At 32.8% G+C, this 20795-nt stretch overlaps 2 protein-coding genes across 2 annotated transcripts in view; one reads left to right on the forward strand and one right to left on the reverse strand.

Moving 5' to 3' along the window:
• Positions 1-9934: 9934 nt before the first annotated feature.
• On the reverse strand, positions 9935-18423 carry HELRODRAFT_179343 (hypothetical protein; the record flags this gene model as incomplete). Its single annotated transcript, XM_009028180.1, has 13 exons — positions 9935-10011; positions 11015-11185; positions 13852-13954; positions 14124-14324; positions 14552-14756; positions 15423-15586; positions 15880-15979; positions 16194-16282; positions 16535-16666; positions 17312-17403; positions 17726-17822; positions 18022-18105; positions 18286-18423. 13 exons carry the CDS (start codon positions 18421-18423, stop codon positions 9935-9937), a joined length of 1653 nt encoding a protein of 550 aa, XP_009026428.1.
• A 1199-nt stretch (positions 18424-19622) lies between these two features.
• HELRODRAFT_193541 (hypothetical protein) overlaps positions 19623-20795 on the forward strand; it is a gene marked incomplete at its 3' end in the record, with an annotated part of 7308 nt that continues 6135 nt past the window's right edge. Inside the window, exons 1-2 of the mRNA XM_009028181.1 lie at positions 19623-19844; positions 20282-20316. Coding sequence (XP_009026429.1) covers positions 19704-19844; positions 20282-20316 — 176 coding nt within the window. The 5' untranslated portion in view covers positions 19623-19703. The remainder of the gene's footprint in view (positions 19845-20281; positions 20317-20795) is intronic.

The following is a 20795-nucleotide window of genomic DNA, read 5'->3' on the forward strand; positions in this document are numbered from 1 at the left end:
CATCGTCTTATCAATAATCATCATCATCAATGATAACTTAATATAATTATCTTATAACTTATAAATAAAATATAACTTATATATATTATCTCAGTAGTGATTTATTTTTTGATGAAAGTTAAACTCTTACAAAAAAAAAAATTGAAATGATTGAATGTTTAGAACTAACAGTGGAGTAATTTCAGCTATTTGAATAAGTTAGGAGCAACTCAAAGAATTTTAATAGGTTTGTTTTTCTTTTAAAAAAATCTGGGTAAATATTTGGTTGTTGATAAGAATTGGTTAAGAAAGAGTGGATGCTATCACAAGAATTACACAACAATTTGAAAAAGTCCATCCTTCACCTTCTATCAGATGGCAATAGTGACATATGTGGTACAGCATAAACATGTACTGTACACCGCACATATACAAATGTACAGAATGCACATACAAACACAATATATACACACACACAGATGAAACATACACAGACAAACACGTACAATATACAAATACAAACACATACACAACATACATTTATAAACAACACACATACGTTCAAAAAACAAAACATACATACAAAATTTACAACAAATACACAGACACAATTAATGTATGTAAATACACACCATACACCTATGCAATTATATAAACGAGATGCATATAAACTCAAAATACACACATACAAAACACATATTCACACGTACAAACACAGTGACACACGCACGCACACACACGCACAAACAAACCGTGGATATTTGATTCTGTGGTAGGTAGACTCTGACAGTGTCTTTAAGATGAGGTGCCAGGTTGACAGATGTGTAGTTGTAGTCAGATGAGCAGGGAACATTGATGAAGTCGTAGTTGTTGCCGTTATTGTGGATGTTGTAGTAGTTGTAGTCGTCGGTGTAGTTGTAGTTGACGCAGCAGTTCTGGTCGCTACTGCTGTTGCAGTTGTCGTAGGTTATGTCGTCGTTGTGGTTGATGTTGTAGTTGTGGTAGTAGTAGCTGTGGTTGATGATGTTGTTGCTGCTGCTGATGTGGTTACTGCTGTTGATGTGGCTGTCGTCGTTGTCGTCATCTTCATTGTTGATATTGTTTCTGTTGCTGTTGTTTTTGTTGTTGTGCGCCTGATCAAAACTGAGCTGTTCTTGAAGTAGTAATTCACGTTGTTGCAATGAGTGAATTTTGTTCGTCAGTATCTCGTATTCCTGTTTCAGGTGTACAAAATACAAATTTACAAATCATACACTCACGTACACACACGCACGTACACACACAAACACACGTACACACAAACACACGTATACACATACATCTAAAGTAAACACAACACACACGCGCGCGCGTGCGTTGCAGTGGTTATTATAATCATTTACAAACATGTACTCTATATATCTCAAACGTTCGAATGATAAATGTGACGATGAAGACGATTTCAATGAGGCAAACTGTAGAAAAACTATGAATGAAGATGTACAAATGAGTGAATGAATGATGATGGTAATAAGGATAATGGTAGCAACCACAGCAGCCACACAACGTTCAGCCACAACAAAGAAACAAAAATGATGAAGGATGGTTAAGATGCGAGATCTATACGTTTGAATGATTAAATTAATATGTATTCCAGTTGTACATTTAATATGTATTCCAGTTGTACACTCCTTTGTTATAGAACATACAGTTTGGTTTGAAAACTTCTTCCTTAATTTTAATTTTCATGGCTTTCATTCTTGCTATCTCTAACAACAGCAGCTACAATAACATCAGCAGCAACAGCAGCCACAACAGCAGCTACAACATCAGCAGCCACAGCATGTACAACAGCCACAGCAGCTACAGCAGCAGCTACATCAACTACAACAACAACAACACAACACACGTTTAGACGACATTTTCCCCGAGATCGGGGGTTGCATCAACTACAACAGCAGCAATAACAACAGCAAGTAGAAGCAACGACAACAGCTTCAAACGCACCTTCAAATAAAGGGATGGAGGATGTTTGTTGTTTCCAAACTTTGCATTCAGCGCTTCCAGGTTCTCCTTTGTCAGTTTTATCACATTTTGAATTGTTGACAGCTGAGATATCTGACATGGATGTAGGAATTAATGAACGTAAATACATACATGTACAATTTATTCACACACACACGCACACACACACACACAAATATTTATAGCATGGTAAACAATTGTGTATATGACAAGTTTTTTCTACTAGAAATTTTGGGTAGACAATCCTTTTCTAGCTAGCAAGCCCTTTTTGTTTCAGTCCAAACTCTGATGATTCAAGAGTATGAGACAATTTCATAATTTTGTACTATTACAAAGAAACTCATAAAAACGTGAAAACATTCTAGATATAATATCCTAACAGTCATTTGCTGCTTAAGTCGTTTAAGAATTTAAAAATCATCAATGTTGATAGCACCAAAACAACAACAACCACCACAAAAACAGCAACATCAGCAACTTTACACTACAACTATGCAGTAGTAGCATCAATAACAACAGCCATAAAACACTACAACTGACAAAACAACAACAACAAATTCAACAACGACAACAACCAAACCCCGACAACCAAACTGAAGCAGCAGAACAACAGTACAAACTTTGGAGAGGGGTGAATCGGGGCAGTCCTCGACCAACTCGGCGTCCTTCTCGGTGGGAGAGGATTGGGAGGAAAAACTTTCGAAACTTGTTGAGCCAGTCCTTTCAACAGCAGCCATCTTTGTTGTTATCTTTGGATTTATTTTCAATCTTTTTTATGTTTACCTGTCCCAACCGGTAATTTCAAATTTTCTTTATTTTACACTTTACAGTGAGGGCAGAAGTTTTTTGTTGCTGATTTTCAAATTCGAAAAATTGTTGAAGTTTATGATGATGATGATGATGATGACGACAATGATGTTATGACCACGCTGATGGCGTTGGTAATGACGTTGTCGATGCTGATTATGATGATGAAAGATTGAAAACTTGAATAAATAAAATCTTACAAAATGATGAATAGCTTAGGATAAAAACAAAAACTACTAATAGCAATAAACAAAAATTTAACTACATATGCTCATAATATGAATAAATTTTAAATATTTCACCATTAAATTAATTAAAATTAATTGGATAAATACCTTTTCAAAATGAATTAATTAAATTAAAAAATATTTTGTGCTCCGCATAAGTAGAGCAGCAAAACTATTTATCCTAGTGTTTTTAAAAATGTTTTTTTGGTATGTAATATTGAATTAAATTAAACAATTATCCTCTTGAAATCTTATCAAATTAAAATGATACAAATATAATTAAAAAAATAAAAATTAATTAAAAATTACTCTAACAAAAAATTTGTAATAAATTGGCATAAAATAATTTTCCTAGCTATGTAATCTAATTTAATTACTCAAATATTAATCATTATCACAGAAGCTAGTAAATATTTTTAAAATGATGATAGTGGGACTGATGATGACAATGATGAACTGATGGTGACAATGATGATGTAAAATGCAATCAAGTTTTTTATATTTATGATGATGAGTAAGTTATTCTCAAGCCACATTACATCTTCTAGATTATTAGTAATTATGTATTTAACAGTAATTAGTTATTGTACAATAGTTCACAGAATCTTTTGATTACCAATTTTGGCTCAAGTCAAGTTTTTTTCATGACAAATATTTAAACTAATTCAGTAACTTCCTAAAAACAACTGATTACTACTTAGTAATTATTAGTCAGCCAGTACTGACCACAGTAATTCGATTTAAATATTTCAAGTATTTGATGGATGGAAAGATAGATGGATGGATTTATGCTTTAGCTTTATGGATAACTAGTATATGGATGAATAGATGGATGGAGCTCAGAATAGTTTTCTTTTGTGGAAAGTTTATTTAATTAATTGTTCATTTATTTTTCAAAATTCCAGATGATTCTATTATAAATTGATTCAGCAGTATGTGATCCTGAAAAATAAAAATATTACATATTTTAAAAAATGCAAGTAATATAATATTAACACAGATAATATTAATGAGTGTTTCTAAATTTTAAAAGTACATTGAAGAATATGGCCTTTATGTCGCCTTTACTTAAATAATTTAATTTATTAAATTCTATTTATTTAAAACTTAACTCAATTGAAATATAAAATAAAATGATTAAAAACTTTTAGTAAAACAATGTTGGCTGGTCGATTTGATCCTATCCTTGCTAGCATCTAACTAGAAAAATCCATTTTAATTTTTAATAGTTTAATCATGTTAATTGTTAATCTTAATGTTAGTTTAGTTTTAGTCAATATTTATTTAAAAACAATTTTACTAAAAATCGACAAAAACGATTTTATTCGTATTTAATCAATCAGTCTGGGGGCCAAACAACCAGACAAAAAGATACCAACTTAACTAACAACAACACAACTAATTTAACGAACCACACAATTGACTAACAGTTGAGCAACAACAAAGCTATTTAATTTAAAACGTAATTAAACCTTTCCACGATAACTAAAATTAAATGTTTTAAAAGTAACCTCCATTAGAAACTAGCTAAATTAACAGAATTTTAATCAAAAGATTTTACGACATTGCAACTGTATATATGATAGGGGTTTATAATTTTCATACATTTGATATCTGGATAGTATTTTTGTTGTACGCTGTTGTACACTCCTATATAAATATAGACCAACATACTAGCAAAACACCATCTAGGCATTTCGTCTAGAGGCTAAGTAGGGATTGCCTTGTTATAATATTTGAGTATTTTGAGTACTTTATCGAGTATTTCCCTTTGGTGTCAAGTAGTTGACGGTTTGGATGTTAGTAAATTCTCTTCTGTAATGCTGGTTTTTACAGTTTTAAAAAACTTTTTATTGATAATGTATGAATTAACTTAGAAATTTTAAATAAGCTTTTATAGCAAAGCTAAACTTCGGTCTACGTTTTAATGCTGTCTGTGAAAATGTTTTGAGACAAAAATGACTTTAGTAATTCATCATTATTAATAATTTCACATGTTTAGAAATTTTTGAAATGGGTTCATTTTTAAGTGATAAGCTTGTATTAACATTGTCCAGTCTATACGGTTTCAACAAAATCACAAACTATAGTTACTTTCATCGTGAGTCTGAGGCAAATAAAAAAGAATGTTCGTTTTTAACGCTGTCATTTCATCATTTGAAACAAATCAAATGTAAAATACTAAAGAATCTCTGGTAACCGAACATCAGAAAAACGCTAAACATTTGAAACAATGAAGGTACTCAAATAATTGTCGACTGCATTCTTGGTAATCAAACTTGAAAACCATGCAGCACTTATTTCAATAGACTGCTGTCGATGACAATAAAAGAATAGTAATGCGCTAAATATTAACATAAGAAACAAAACATAAACACAAAACAGATTTCAAGGATTTAAAATGAATTTTAACTGTAATATACAAATAATTCATTGTTAAAATACTGTTGCCAACTTTTTAACTCAATATTTTACGCATTTTGATATGTAAAGCTTCAAATTAAGAACTACGTAATGAACACTTACTTAAAATCTACCATGACAAAAATTAAATCACGTAAAAAAATGATGAGAACAACATTAAAACCCTATCCTTAACATCAAAAACTATAAAAGAAAAATAAGAATCACGTTGCCTTTAATGACGTGTTATATATAGAACAGACTGCTTAGCCAATAGACACCTAGTTATTTGGAGCACGCAAAATGGGACAATGCGTATATGTACGTGTCGTTACTGCGTATATTCATTTGTGCATCAAGGTTGTATGTGTATTTGTAAACCCATGTTGTATGTGTATTTATATACCTTGGTTGTATGTGTATTTTGTGTACGTGTTACGCAGACACGTGAGCGTGTAGCATACGTTTGTCTAATGTGTTTTGCGTATTCTGCACGTTCATTGCGTGCGCATGTTTACGTGCGAAAACTTGTCGTCGGATAAAAATTCTATTTATAATTTTTTTTTTTTTTTTTGAAAAAATAAACTCTTTGGACCAGTTTGGTTTAGTCCAGCGTCTTGATGATTCATGAAGAACTGTGATATAATTCTCCATAGTCGTGCATTTTTCCATTTTTTTTTGCACCAGAAACCGACTTCTTCTCTATAGGTAGCGTCACATTTTAAAAACAAAAACTTACTCAATAATTGTAAGACACGTGTTCAGATTCAATAGGGACTGACTTCAAGAGAACCTGCAACTGTGTGATGTGTGTATCCCATAATCTGAGAGTATGTATCCCGAAATGTGACTGTGAGTGTATCCCAACATCTGAGTGTTGTATCCCGGAATGTGAATGTATCCCAAAATCTGCGTGCTAGTATCCAAGAATCTGTGTGTATAATTCTAGCACGTGAGTATATGTATCCAGGATTATGAGTGCATAGCTATGTGCATATCTCACTTTTACGCAAGCATATTTCACCCAAATCGAAACATTTCATACAAAGATTTGAAACAAACTTCAATCAAACTCATTTTATTCTCCATTTATGTTACAATATAGTAATTTCTATAATAATAAGAATGATATTAACCGAAAAATAGTAAAGGAAACATAATGATCTATATAATATATATATATTTATATATATATTTATATATGTATATATAGCTTATTGAAACGCAAAATAAACAATTACAGTATTATACAAGATGAAATTTGAAATGCAAGCAAAAAATAATAACAACAGTAACAATAACAACAACAATATAATAATAATTTTACTAATAATAATTAGAACAACAATAATAATAATAATGGCAATAATCAAAATAGGATTTAATAATAATGATAACAAAACGAGTTATATATATATATATATATATATATAATATGAAATACACATGTGTATATATACATATCCTTTTAAACCTAAATAAAAATTAATGATTATCATTGTCTTTTTCATTTTATTCACTTTTTCAATAACACCTCTATTATTATTATTAATAAAAAGTTTTTAATGCTTATTAATTAATTAATTAGCTATAATAAATATTACATTATTAGGTAAATATGCTGTATTAATTAGCACTAAATAACTAATAAAAAGAATAAAAATATTTTCCAAGGGCATTTAAAAAAATAGAGATATTTATTTCCAAAGCAAAATTTAGACAAGGCCCTTCCACTGAGATTTTTTCAACTCTCTTCTCATTTGCAAATGAACCATCCTTTCGTTTTTCAACATTCCACGTAAGACTAACTAACCAACCAATCAACCAATCACCAACCAACTAACCAGCCAATCACCAACCAACTAACCACTTGACAATTCAATAAAATAATACGTTGTGAAAAGTTTCATATTATCGCCAGTAGATTAGTTCAGTTATGAATCACTAAATAAAAAGTAAAAAACATAAATTATTCTCACTTACTCACTCTCTATCTTTCTTAGTTCCAATCTCTCTCTTATTTCCCAAATTCTGTCTTCCTCTCTCCCTTCTCTCTTCTTTTATCTCTTTTCTTTTTTCTATCTCTTGTTAGAAGAAACACGAAACTGATATATACAAATAAGTAGCATACATTCACACAAACATCCACACATACATACACAAACACAATCACACACACACACAAACACACACACATCTACACGTACGCTATCAAGCTACAGACAAACGAGCAAACACCAACGCAGTCAAACACACTATTAGGTAAAACTATACGTAGGTTAAGTACTTTTAGAGTGCAATTTAATTTAGGGTAAGTTAATCTATAAATATACCAATGATTAAGTAACATTACATGACCATGTTACCATTACTACAACATATACAGATGACATTACAATAGGTAAAACTCTAGAAAAATTACAGGACTTATTTTACGTGACATTACGTTAAGATTGCATTCCACTTAGAGTTACATTGAATAACATTGCATTACCACGTTACACAATATTAATAACGATTATATTAAATTACATAAGACTACATTAACTGAAGATTACATTACATTACAGTGTCACCACGTGACGTCACCACATAGTGTAACATTATTACATCAAGTAAAGTCTAGTGTTATTAACGTAAAATTACCATAGATCACATCATTACATTAAGTAAATTGAAATATTTTTAACGTAATATTATTATTATTATTACAATAGAAGGTTGTCTCATTACATAACCCCTACAATATAAAAAAAACTTTATATTGGTTCTTAAAAAAACCTTTATATATATATATATATGTATGTATATATATATATATATATATATATATATATATATATATATATATATATATATATATATATTCTGATATATTCCGTTGCTAATTCTGATAGATTGATTGAACCGGTGGGTGTGAAGACGATGATTGACTGAATGAAAGAAAAAAAAATGAGAAAAAAAATAATAAATGTAAGATTGAGAAACTGGATGAACGACGCACGAATGAATGAATGAATGAATGAGCGAAAGAACGAAGAAAACAATAAACGAATGAAAATTTAAATAACCGAAGGTAGAAATTCGTAACGAAAGGACAATGTTGAAATGGCAACAAAGACGAAATGTACACGAAGAAAAAAAAACTTGAAAAAAATGTTTCCATTACGTTGCTATAAAATAAAGTTGAAAAGATGTTAATGAGTGATGGAGGAAACGAATAAATGAAAGAATGAATAAATAAATGAATGGAACGAATGAATCAATGAATGAAGGTGGAAAGATCCACAGGCAGGCAGGTCAGAATGGTTAACAAATGAATGAATAATTGAATGAATACAACTCGATGGATGAATGAGTAGAAGAGTGAATGAACGAACGGAGGAAATAATTACAAAAAGTTGAATGAATGAGTGAAGAAACAATTGAATAGAGGAAATGAATGTACAAAAATGAACGATCGAATGACTGAATGAATGAGAGATTGGACGAATAAAAGAACTAAAGAACGAAAGAATGACCAGAATGATAAGCTGATAATAAATGGACAGACGAGATAATTGCATGAAAGAAAAAAAAAACGAATGAATGAACAACAAAGAATGAATGATGGATCCAAAACACACACACACAATACTTGCACATCGTAAAGCGTAAATTAAGTAAGGAAAGCATTCAACATGGCTTAGATTTCCATAGACTGGATTAACAAGGACAAACGTCATCAGCAACAAAAGGAAATAAAATAGCAACAACAATAACAATGAGGGTGGAAAAATTATAAAATGTGCAGTAGTGGCAAATGTGTTTGCTTGTATAACACGGAACCAACCACTCATTCATTCAATCATTCATTCAATCATTCTTCACTATCAAGTAAAGATTTCAATAATTTAATTATTCTTTTACCTTCATTCATTCATTCATTCATTCATTCATTCATTCATTCATTCATTCATTCATTCATTCATTCATTCATTCATTCATTCATTCATAAGTTCTTCATTCTTTCAATTCATTCATTCATTTTGGCGGAGAAAAATCAAAAAATCAGTAAAAGAAAAAAAACAAACGAGCCAATCTCAATCGATCATTCCAAAGACCAGCCAAATAATAACAGCAGCCAACTTTTCATTGGTAACAGATAAATCAATTGAAACAAATCGAAGCCGAATAAGAAATATAACAATTGTTGAATCAATCGTAAAACATGTACATTTATATACAAATATGTATATATATATATACATATATATTTTTACAATATTCAATAAATTCTATCGAATGTTTGGTGTTAATATGTTTGTAGTTCGTTTAACTACAAACATATTAACGCCAAACATTTGGTAGAATTGATAGAATATTGTGAAAATTATGGTATTTTACCAAAATATACATATATATACACCAATGTTTTCCAATCCTTTTTAAACCCCAGCCCCCTTAACTCCAGGTAAAAATGAACCCTCCTAAAAATTACGTAACACATGTATCTTAATTTTAGTCTAAAAACTTCACTGTACTGTGGTGAAACCTAATTTAGTGGTGGTCTTGATAGCTAGGATAACTAAAATAGTAGTAGTAGTAGCAGCTAGTTAGTCGGAATTAATTTAGGTTTAGTATGAAGTATCGGGGAAAAAAGTAGCAAGTTATCACCTTCTATCGTTCTAACGCTCAACAGTTTACCTTACAATATATTTTATCAAATGTCAGAGGACCACACACACACACACACACACACACACACAAACACAAACACACACACAGTACTTTTGAATCACACGCATCAGAACATTTCCAATTGGCTCCATCATGGGAAAAGGGCTCTATACATATATATAACTATTGAAAATAATAACCAGTAAACTTTTATAAATAGTAATTAATTAATCAATTAAGCAATCAAAACGAAAAATATAAATAATAATAATAATGTAAATAATGAACAGAAAAACATATATGTATACATACATACATATAAATATATATGTATATATATATATATACATATTTGTAATATATACATACATATTTTATATAATATATACACATACATATAATTTTTATTGCATAAATTCTATGTTTGAAATAAATAAATATTAACGTAAGCAAAAGAATCAAATGAACATGTTTTTTTATAAGAGCCTCACGATCATCATCATCATCCATCTCATCACCATCATCAACATCTTCATAATCACTAATCACCATCGTACAGACAGCAAAAAATCAAATAGTCAATCAAAGACTGGACAAAAAGCGATCTTGACCAACCAACTGACCAACCAATTAACCAACTGACCAACCAATTAACCAACTGACCAACCAATTAAACAACTGACCTACCAATTAACCAACTGACCTACAAATTAACCAACTGACCAACCTACCAACCAAGCAATTCAATCAACAAGCAAAAGACCCAATAAATTAAAAACTAAATTGTTTCTGCATTTCATCAACGCCACAATCGCCACTACCGCCGCCGCCAACGTTACCGCTACTATTATCATCACTAATACTACATATATCGATATTATTGATAACATTATTATTATAATTGTTGTTGTTGTTATTATTATTAGCGGCCCCACCTAAGTTGTCAGGGGCCATAAAATGAAACTGGTTCTCGTGGATGTCGAAGTGGGGTTGTGCCACGTTGGGGTCGTCGTCTTCGCTGCCGAAGTATCGCTCGATCATGGTGAAGGCTTTCAGGTAGATCTCCTGATTCTCGTGGTTCTGTAGGAATTCTATTTTGTCCAAGCCTGTAGGTGCGCGTGTATGCATTCTTGTATGTGTGTTTGCATGTGTGTGTGTGATTGTATGTGTGTGTGATTGTATGTGCGTGTGTGTGATTGTATGTGTGTGTGTGTTTGTATGTGTGTGGTTGCATGTGTGTGCGATTGTATGTGTGTGTGTGTTTGTATGTGTGGCGTTTGTATGTAATTGTATTTGTATGTATCTACAAATATATATATTGGTAAGGGCCAAACATAGGAAGTATGTGAAGAATGTGAAGGTGATACCTGGTATGTTGCAGCATAGTATGGTTGTGATGGATGTGACATCAAAAGAAATGGGGAGGAGGAAGAAGGATAAGTTTGTGGCAAAGAGAAAGACATGGAAGTTGCAGGATGCAGAGGTGAGGAAGGCATTTGAAGTGAAGGTGGCTGAAAATTGGGAGAGTGGTAAGGATGGAGATGTTTGGGAGAGATACAGGGACTGTGTGTTGGCTACGACAGATAAAGTATGTGGATGGACGAAAGGAAAGTGTAGGCATGGTGAGACGTGGTGGTGGGATGAAGATATAAGAAGGATTTTGGAGGTCAAGAAGGAGAGGTTTAGGGTATGGAGAAGGGACATGACGGAGGAAGCGGAGTTTGAGTATAGGAAGGCTAAGAAGGTTACAAAACAGGCAGTGGCAACTGCAATGACGAAAGCATCAGATAGGTTAATGAAGGAAATGGAATTTGATGTGAGTTCGAGGAAAATGTTCAAAGTAGCAAAGCAGTCAATGAGGGATAGGAAAGATGTTATAGGGAATAGATGTGTTTGAGATGGGATGGATCTGGCAAGTTGTGCATAGATGAGGAGGAAAAAGCTCAGGTGTGGAAAGCTCATATGGAAAGGTTGATGAATGAAGAGAATGAGTGGGATGGAGATGTGGAATCCGCGGTCACACACGGACCTATAGAGAAGGTGACGATGGAGGAAGTAGAGAAAGCAGTTAGAGAAATGAAACTAGGTAAGGCGACAGGGGTTTCGGAAGTGGCGGTAGAACATATAAAAGCGAGTGGGGTGATAGGAATTGAAGTTATGATGAGAATTGCTAACAGTATGTTGGATGATGAAGGTATACCTGAGAATTGGCGACACAATATGTTGGTGCCGGTGTATAAGGGCAAAGGAGATGTGAGAGATTGTGGGTCATATAGGGGTGTGAAATTGCTAGAACACGGAATGAAGGTAGTGGAGAGGGTGCTTGAGAGGAGGTTGAGAAATATGGTGACAGTTAATGAAATGCAGTGTGGGTTTATGCCTGGTAGGGGAACGGTGGATGCGTTGTTCATGGTGAAAATGTTGCAGGAGAATTATAGAAAGAAGAAACGAAGATTGTACATGTGTTTTGTGGATCTAGAAAAGGCTTTTGATCGAGTACCGAGGAAGGTCATTTAATGGGCGTTGAGGAAGAAAGGAGTGAATGAGAGACTTGTTAAAGCTGTGATGCAGCTGTATGAAGGGGCAAAGACAAAGGTGAGGGTTGGAAGGGGGATGTCGGACGCTTTTAGTGTTAAGGTAGGAGTGCATCAAGGATCAGTGTTATCACCGTTTCTGTTTGTAATTGTGATGGATGTTGTGTGTGGAAACATAATGGAGGGGTTGTTATTTGAGATTTTGTATGCAGATGGCTGATAGCATGGAAGAATTGCAGTTAAAATTTGACAGATGGAAAAGTGTTATTGAAAAGAAAGGGTTAAAAGTTAATATTGGTAAGACGAAGAAGGTAATGGTGAGTGGGGAAGGTGGGGAGCGAGTGATAAGTAAAATAGACCCCTGTGGGGTATGAGACAGGAGAGTGAAGGCTAACTCGGTATTGTGTATAGGATGTCAGAAATGGGTGCATAAGAGATGTAGTGGTGTGAGAGGGGCACGTTCAAATGTAAGAAATGTGTTCATGGTGTGATTAATAGGACGGACGCAAGGACGGGGTTGAGTAGTGGTATTGAAAGAGTGGAAAGCTTTGTTTACTTAGGGGATAAGCTGAACGCGGATGGAGGATGTTTGAGCGCAGTTACGGCTAGAGTTCGTGTAGGATGGATGAAATTTAGGGAACTGGGTGGGGTATTGTGTGGAAAGAAATGGTCAGTGAAGATGAAAGGAAGGGTATATAAAGCATGTGTGAGAGCAGCGATGGTATATGGTGGTGAAACTTGGGTGTTGAGGAGAGAGGAGGAAAGTGTACTGCAGAGGGCTGAAAGAGCTATGGTGAGGACGATGTGTGGGGTTAAAGTGAAGGATAGGAGGAGTAGTACAGAGCTGATGTCGATGATGGGACTGAATGAGGACATTGTGACATTGATAAGGAGATCGAGATTGCGGTGGTATGGGCATGTGTTGAGAAGGGATGAAAGGGTCGGGATTAGGCGAGCGTTGGAGTTTAAGGTTGAAGGAGTGGTAGGAAGGGGTCGTCCACGATTGGGATGGAGAGAGCAGGTGGAGAAGGACAGGGTGAAAGCGGGGTTGCGTGATACTGAGGCGAGTGACAGATGTGGATGGCGTCGAGGGGTATTTCGGTTTCATCATAGGTAGCCAAACGGCAACCCCCGATCTCGGGAAAAATGTCGTCTAAACGTGTGTTGTTGTTGTTGTATGTATCTACAAATCGACATTTTTTTCATTATTTTTAATGAAAACCCTGATCGAAACTAACCGTAGCATTCCTCGATGAGGACGGGGTAGACGTGAGTTGTACCTCTCTGCTTGGCCTCCAGGTCGCCTGCCTTCAATATGTGCTCCAGACCGTTGAGTGCCAGCTGTTTCGGTGTTATCAACAAGATGAGATGAGATCACTTTTTAAGTATGGAAATATGGATCTAGTAGGTTATATAATATCATTAAAATTTAATGTAATTATTAATGTAAATGTAAATTATAAATGTAATTATTAAATTAATGTAGTTTAGTGCCAGAGTCGTACAAGACCTGAATGATCTTGGTATCGACGACGCCGAGCAGATCGCAGAGGGGAGGGATGCATCCGAGGTTGACGAGGTATTGGATCTGCTCGAAGGAGCCTCCGGATGCTGCGTTCGTTATGGCCCATGCAGCCTCCTTGCGGGTTTTAAACTCTGCCTTGCTCATGATTTGGATGAGGATAGGAAAGATATTGGCCTCAATTACAGCCTGTTTGTTGTGATCGTTATCTTCGTGCATTGTTGTCTCGTGTATAGTGAATGAATCAAATCAATATAAAATTATTCAATGTAAATTTTTATTCAAAATAAAAAAAACTAAAAACTCAATATTTGGCACAGATACGCCAATTTAATTTAAAAAAATAGCCACCTACCTTATTTATTCAAACTCAAACTAACCAACGAACCAACCAGCCAACTAAACAACCAACGAACCTGTATTTGATTTCGATTGCCAGCAGTGATGTTGCTGATGGTCCAGCAGACCTCCTTCCTGATGCTTTCCTTGCTGGAGCCAAGCAGGTGGATGAGCGAGGGCAGGACCGAACAGTTGAGGACGAGTTGGGTCTGCACGTCGTCGCCCGTCACAATGTTGCCCACTGCTCTCAGAGCTGCACTGACCACTCCTTGCGATGTGTGACTGATAGTGTACGTGTGTGTGTAGTTAGTTAGTTAGGTGTGTGAGTGTGTGTGCTTTGTTAGAGATGTGTGTGTGTGTGATTAGTTAGGCAATGCGCGCGCGCGCGTGTGTGTGTGTGATTAGGTGTGCATGTGTTGCTTTTTTGTGTAGATTGAAACTTATCGTGTGTGTTGTGTGCAGATTATTTATTAAGCGTGTAAATTGTGAATTGTGGGAGTGTGGAATGTGTTATTCTCAGACGCAAATGAATAGCACTTTAACAAATAATGCCAGAAGTACACATATTTCATCTCTTCATTGGCTGAGTAAAAAAAGTCTGGTAATCATTAGTTAAGTGTGCAAGGTGAATTAAATAACATACTAAGTTTTCAAATCTAAATAAATCAAAAAATTTAGAGTACAAGACATTTTTAAAAAAAGATGCATTTCAGAAACTAAATGAATAAATATATGCGTATATAAGATGATATAACTAGCCTAACATTATTTATAACAAACATATCTTATATGACGCGCATGTAGCTGATCGATAAACACTAAAATATATATAAAGTCGTATGAAAAATATCCAAATCCGGTTTCTCAAAAAACTCCGGCTGACTTTGGCAAAGATCTGTGACTCTGAAAAAAAAAAAATTATAAAAAGTACCAGAAAAAAGAACTAACGCAAGTAGCTCGACCAATCTTCTGACGACACCCGCCTCGATGACTGCCTGTATCTTTTCGTTGGGTCCGTCGGACAGATAGGAGAGGGCCCAGCAAGCATCAGCCAGTACATCGTGGTCGGTGTTGAAGAGTAGTCGAGCGAGCAGTGGTAGGGCCGTGGACACCTGATCAGTTTGTTTGTCGTGGTGGTAGAAAAGAAAATGAAATGATATATAAGAGAGGACATGAAATATATACTCATGTAACTATAAATAATATATTATAGAAACAATCACACAAAAACACGCATATAAAAGACAGCCAAACGAAAAAGAAAATAAAATTCTGTGAAAAAAGTAAAATTTTGGTGGGAAAAGGATGGAATGGTTAAGGTGTCTAGCAACCATTAGAAAGAGGACCAACCACTACAAAGAGGACCAACCATCACAGAAAAAAAAACAAAAAAAGGGCAACATACCTTAGTGAAGTCAGGGGGCGGGTTTTTTCCTCTGCAGAGATTGGACAGACACCAAACTGCATTTCGTAACATCGACATTTTTGTCGTCGTGCCAAGCAAGCTGTTAAAATTTCACGCCCATTTATTCACAAATTTGAGTTATTACCATCATATACTCAAGAAACACAGTCGTGATTGTGAGCATTGCAGTTGTCACTATATCAACACCACCGTCGGAGCAACCATCTCTCAACCATCTCTCAACCACTACACAACCATCACGCAACCAACATGCAACCATCTCTCAACCAACATGCAACCATCTCTCAACTAACTGCAACAAGTGATATAGAATTCCCTCCATGATAACATAATCCCTACATTCTGGACTGTCTCCTGCTACGTTCCCGAGAGCCCACACCGCCTATAATAATAATAATAATAACAAATACATTAATATTAATACAATAATAATATCATTAGAGGTATCATTAAAAACAATAATAAAAAAAAGTAGATGATGATATATGAAGAGTTATAAAACTGAAAAATGTTTGCAGGTTAGAAAAACAAATAACAGAACACACACGCACGCACACAAACATAACAACACATCATACAGACAAACATACACATACGTTCAAACACACACACACACACGCACAAAATAGTTAACCTGTTCTTGTACGTCTTCATGTGGAGAGTTTAACAATTGGATGAATACAGGTACAGCCCCACTTTCGATGACCGCTCTTGTCTGATTGGACGAACCTGATGCTATGTTCGTGAGGGCCCAGGCCGCTTCGAACTGAATATAATTTATAATAATTATAATTATTATAAATTATATTTAAATAATTATAATAATTTATAATAATTGTATTTATTTTGTGATTATTAAAATAATAATTATATAATAATTTATAATAATGATGACGATGGTAGATGAATCTATAACGGTAAATAATTGCAGTAAGTGAATTTAACTTTTCAGTTTTAACAATTTGACTAACTACGGTTAGCATATAATCTCAGTGAAAGATGTTTTTACGATAGATGAAAATAGCACATGGCAATTATTAAAGAAAATGGCGCTGTTTAAATTCATCATGCAATTATGTCAGTAAACAACAGAATGTTTCCTCAAAAAAGGCTTTGAATTATTGAAATATTCTTGAAATATTGCAAGAGCAATTTAACAAATTTAAAAATTCCTAGATGTTCTTAACACAAATACATCAATAATATCAACTCATTACAGCTGTCAGATTATGCTTCTAATAAATCACACATGAAAAGAAGTTCATATGTCAATATTTTAATTGCAATGGCTGCGATTTTGTCTTTAACAAAACAACCAAGGAAAATGCCAAATGTTAATTTAATTAAACTTTATTGGGGTATATTGATGAGGATTTAAAAAAAAACAAACAACAATAACAATAATATAAACCTGTAATGCAGAGTTGTTGTGTGTTTGTAGTAGTTGGACAAACCTCGGTACGATACCTGCCCCGATGACCGTATCAATCGGTGGGTTGGGCTCTGGTGGCGTGAAAGTAGGTAGGCAAAACTCATTACAACTAATTAATTGGTTAATTGATTAATAAATTAGAAAATCATTTAATGTAATATTAAATGTATAGCTAGTTAACTGAGTATGTAGCTAACAGAAAAGAATTACTACAGGTTTGCATCAGAATTAATACATATTTACATTGGAATACAATAGAGAATGTTGAGTAAGGAGATTTGGTTATAATTGAATGTGAAAATCAAACTATAATATAAATAACAATTACAAAAAGAATAATAACAAATAAAAAATTAAATATAAGCAATAGGTAGAGAATGTTTCTATAGCGACCTTTTGATAATAATTTCCGAAACTTTTGCGTAGCATCCAGTTGTTGTTCTTGGTCTTCACTGAACAACAACTTCAACATGTCTTCTGTTATCGTGTTCTGGCACGGGGGATGATTAGGAATGTCAATCAAATTAGATATTAGATTACTATTCCAAATTAAGTCAAACAAAAAAAATGTAATAATAAAATGACACTAATTATGTGAAAACAAAGAATGAAACTTATTTATTTGATTGAATTAGTAGTAAATATAAATTTGAAAAAAAAATTAAGATAGTAATTAGTTAGGAACTGACTGTGAAGTTGGAAGTGATGTGTGCCTCTTGAACAGGAGAAATGTTGTCCTCAGGTACGATGTCTACATTACGTTTCTTGAAAATCTGTTTCAGTTCCATTTGTTAACGTTGATTTATGACAATATTTTAAAAGATTATATGGTGCATAAAATTATTTACTTATAATTATATATAAAGAATACTTAATAAAGATATTTTTAAAATAATTAAAAAAGAGAAGATAAGAAGTAAAAATTTAAATAAAAATCAAAATGCCCAACCAACCAACTGATCTTTCTTCTGTTTTCTGAGTTGGAGTCCTTCCTCTTCTCTTCCTCTCCTCAACAACTCCACATCTCTCCCTTTGTACTTGTAGGCTTTCAATCTATTGCTTCCTGATGTACTGACATCTGATTCATCCATTTCTTCCTCTTCTTGGCTGAACCCAGAAATTAGTAAGAGTCGTAATTAATAAGTCTCTGATCCAACAAAATCAACAACAAATTTTTACCTGCAGTGGTTGAAGGTTTTAAATTTTTTTAAAGGATTTTATTAATTTTAATTAACATGATAGTATATTGTTTTATCATTTTAAGAATTATTTAATAAAAGCGACAAATAACAAAAAAAATAAAGTTCGGTGTGGAGTAAGTGAAAGAAGATGTCATATTTGTAAACTTTTAGGAAGAAACAGAACATTTGTTTGGTTCTTTATAAAAAAAACTTGAATTAAAACTTATTTTAAAGGCCAATTAGAGATAAAACATATTATCGCTCAGGCTTGAAACCTATATAACAAGATCATGAAAATAGGAAATAAGTTATTATTTTGATTAAATTTAAAAAATTAAATAATATTTGGAATAAAAACAAACAGTAAAAAAAGCAAACTTTTGAGCTAAATACTAACTAAAGTAAAGAATGTTCAACAGACAAGCGGATCACGCATGCGCAAAATACATTGACTGAAAAAAAATTCTAACGTCGTAGTTAATCTTGAACTTGTTCTAATCTACATATATCGTTTTAATACATATACTTAGAATATATTTATATTTAGCTTTTTATTTGTCATACATACTTAAATAGAAATTATTTTTTTCATCTAAATTAACTTTCGTGACTGTTTAAAAATTGATATTTGAGAAGGTTATGATTGAATATAATTAACAAGTAAACATATAACAACTTGAAACATTTCATTAATTTTTGAAGTCTACGATTGATTCATACACTTATTAAAACGGTTTCATCGTAATAATTTCAGAACTTTTTAACATTAATTACAGTTTTCTGCATAATTCAATACCTTTATCCCCATTCAGTCCAGTCAATTTAACAAATAAATGTTTATCTATATTTAATTTATTATATTTCAGATTCAGCATTTGCTTAATCATAGAATTGGCAAAATCCGAAAGTTATGAAATAAGATTAGAATGTATTGACGTCGCCATGTCTTGGTCAGTTGCGGTCAGCTGATGCAAGCTACATATCGCTATTATTTGTTATCTTTGCCGGTTGTAAAGTCGTCGGGTTGAAATTTACTTTTAAATTTTTTTCAAGGATTTTTTTTTATTGTTATAAATCTCAAAGTTCACTAGTTTTAAATTTTAAGTTTTTAATTATGCAACTTTAGCGTAAATAAAAAAAAAAAATAACGTTATAGATATTTAGAGTGCGTTTTTGTAGTATAGATAAAAATGGCGAATGGTTTTGTCTTTGATATTGAACTAAATGAAGAGGAGCATGAGGATGGCCATAAGAAAAAGAGAAGAGATTCGGATTCGGCGGATGAAATTTCTGACGAGGAGCCACTAAACGTTGGGGACGACAAAGTTCTGGTAATCTCGTACTTTACCGCCATTCAGTTTTATTTCTAGATGCATAAAGGACTGGGTGATCACTGATCATGCATATAATATCAAAATATTCTTTGTCTTTTTTTGTTCTTTTTACAAATCTTACACACACACACAATTATAAATGAAATCCATTGTATAATGACAAGTATAACTTATAGCATGTTTCATTGTCTGTGGGTGTGCTGTATTGTATTGCATTTGATTTTATTAATTGAAGAACTAAATAATGATTTAATAATTTCTTTGTTGTCTAATTTGATGGAATTAGTCATAAAATAGAAAATTGAATGAAGATTTGAAATCCACAAATGTTCTTTTGTGTGCACTTTTATGTATGTGTGATTGCTTTTTTTTGTTTCATTAAACTTTTGTTTTATTTTATTTATTATATTTCATTTATATATATTTTTTTCCAGAGTTTTGAAGCTAGTGGGCCAGATGCATACTTGCAGTTAGCATTTTTGATTTTTTGAAAACTATTTTCTACAATTAATTTGGTTCATCAGGAAAATAAAATCTTATCATCATTCCAGAAATCTATTGTCATTCAAAATTTCATTTCATTTCAAAATGTACTTTTCCCCTCAGAAGACATAAGTATTCAGATTAAAAAAAGTTCACATTTCTTTGCCTAAATCTTGAAGGATAGGCAGAATTAGGATGGAGATATGGGTTTATTTTAGTCTACAAAATTGTTTTATCTATTACACTTTAGTATAAATACAATCTTAATAAAAGCCAAGCACACTGCAAAGGCTTTTATCCTAATCTAATATATACCTACAGTATATTATATTTAAATATAGATTTATATAAAGAACATGTAGATTGGTATATGTTTGATTGATAATTTACACATTAAACAAATAAAACTGTAAACAAATCAAATATACACAAAGAACAGCTAAATGTATTTTCAATTTCTTTCTT

This window comes from Helobdella robusta, assembly GCF_000326865.2.
Source record: "Helobdella robusta unplaced genomic scaffold HELROscaffold_53, whole genome shotgun sequence".
NCBI lineage: Eukaryota > Metazoa > Annelida > Clitellata > Rhynchobdellida > Glossiphoniidae > Helobdella > Helobdella robusta.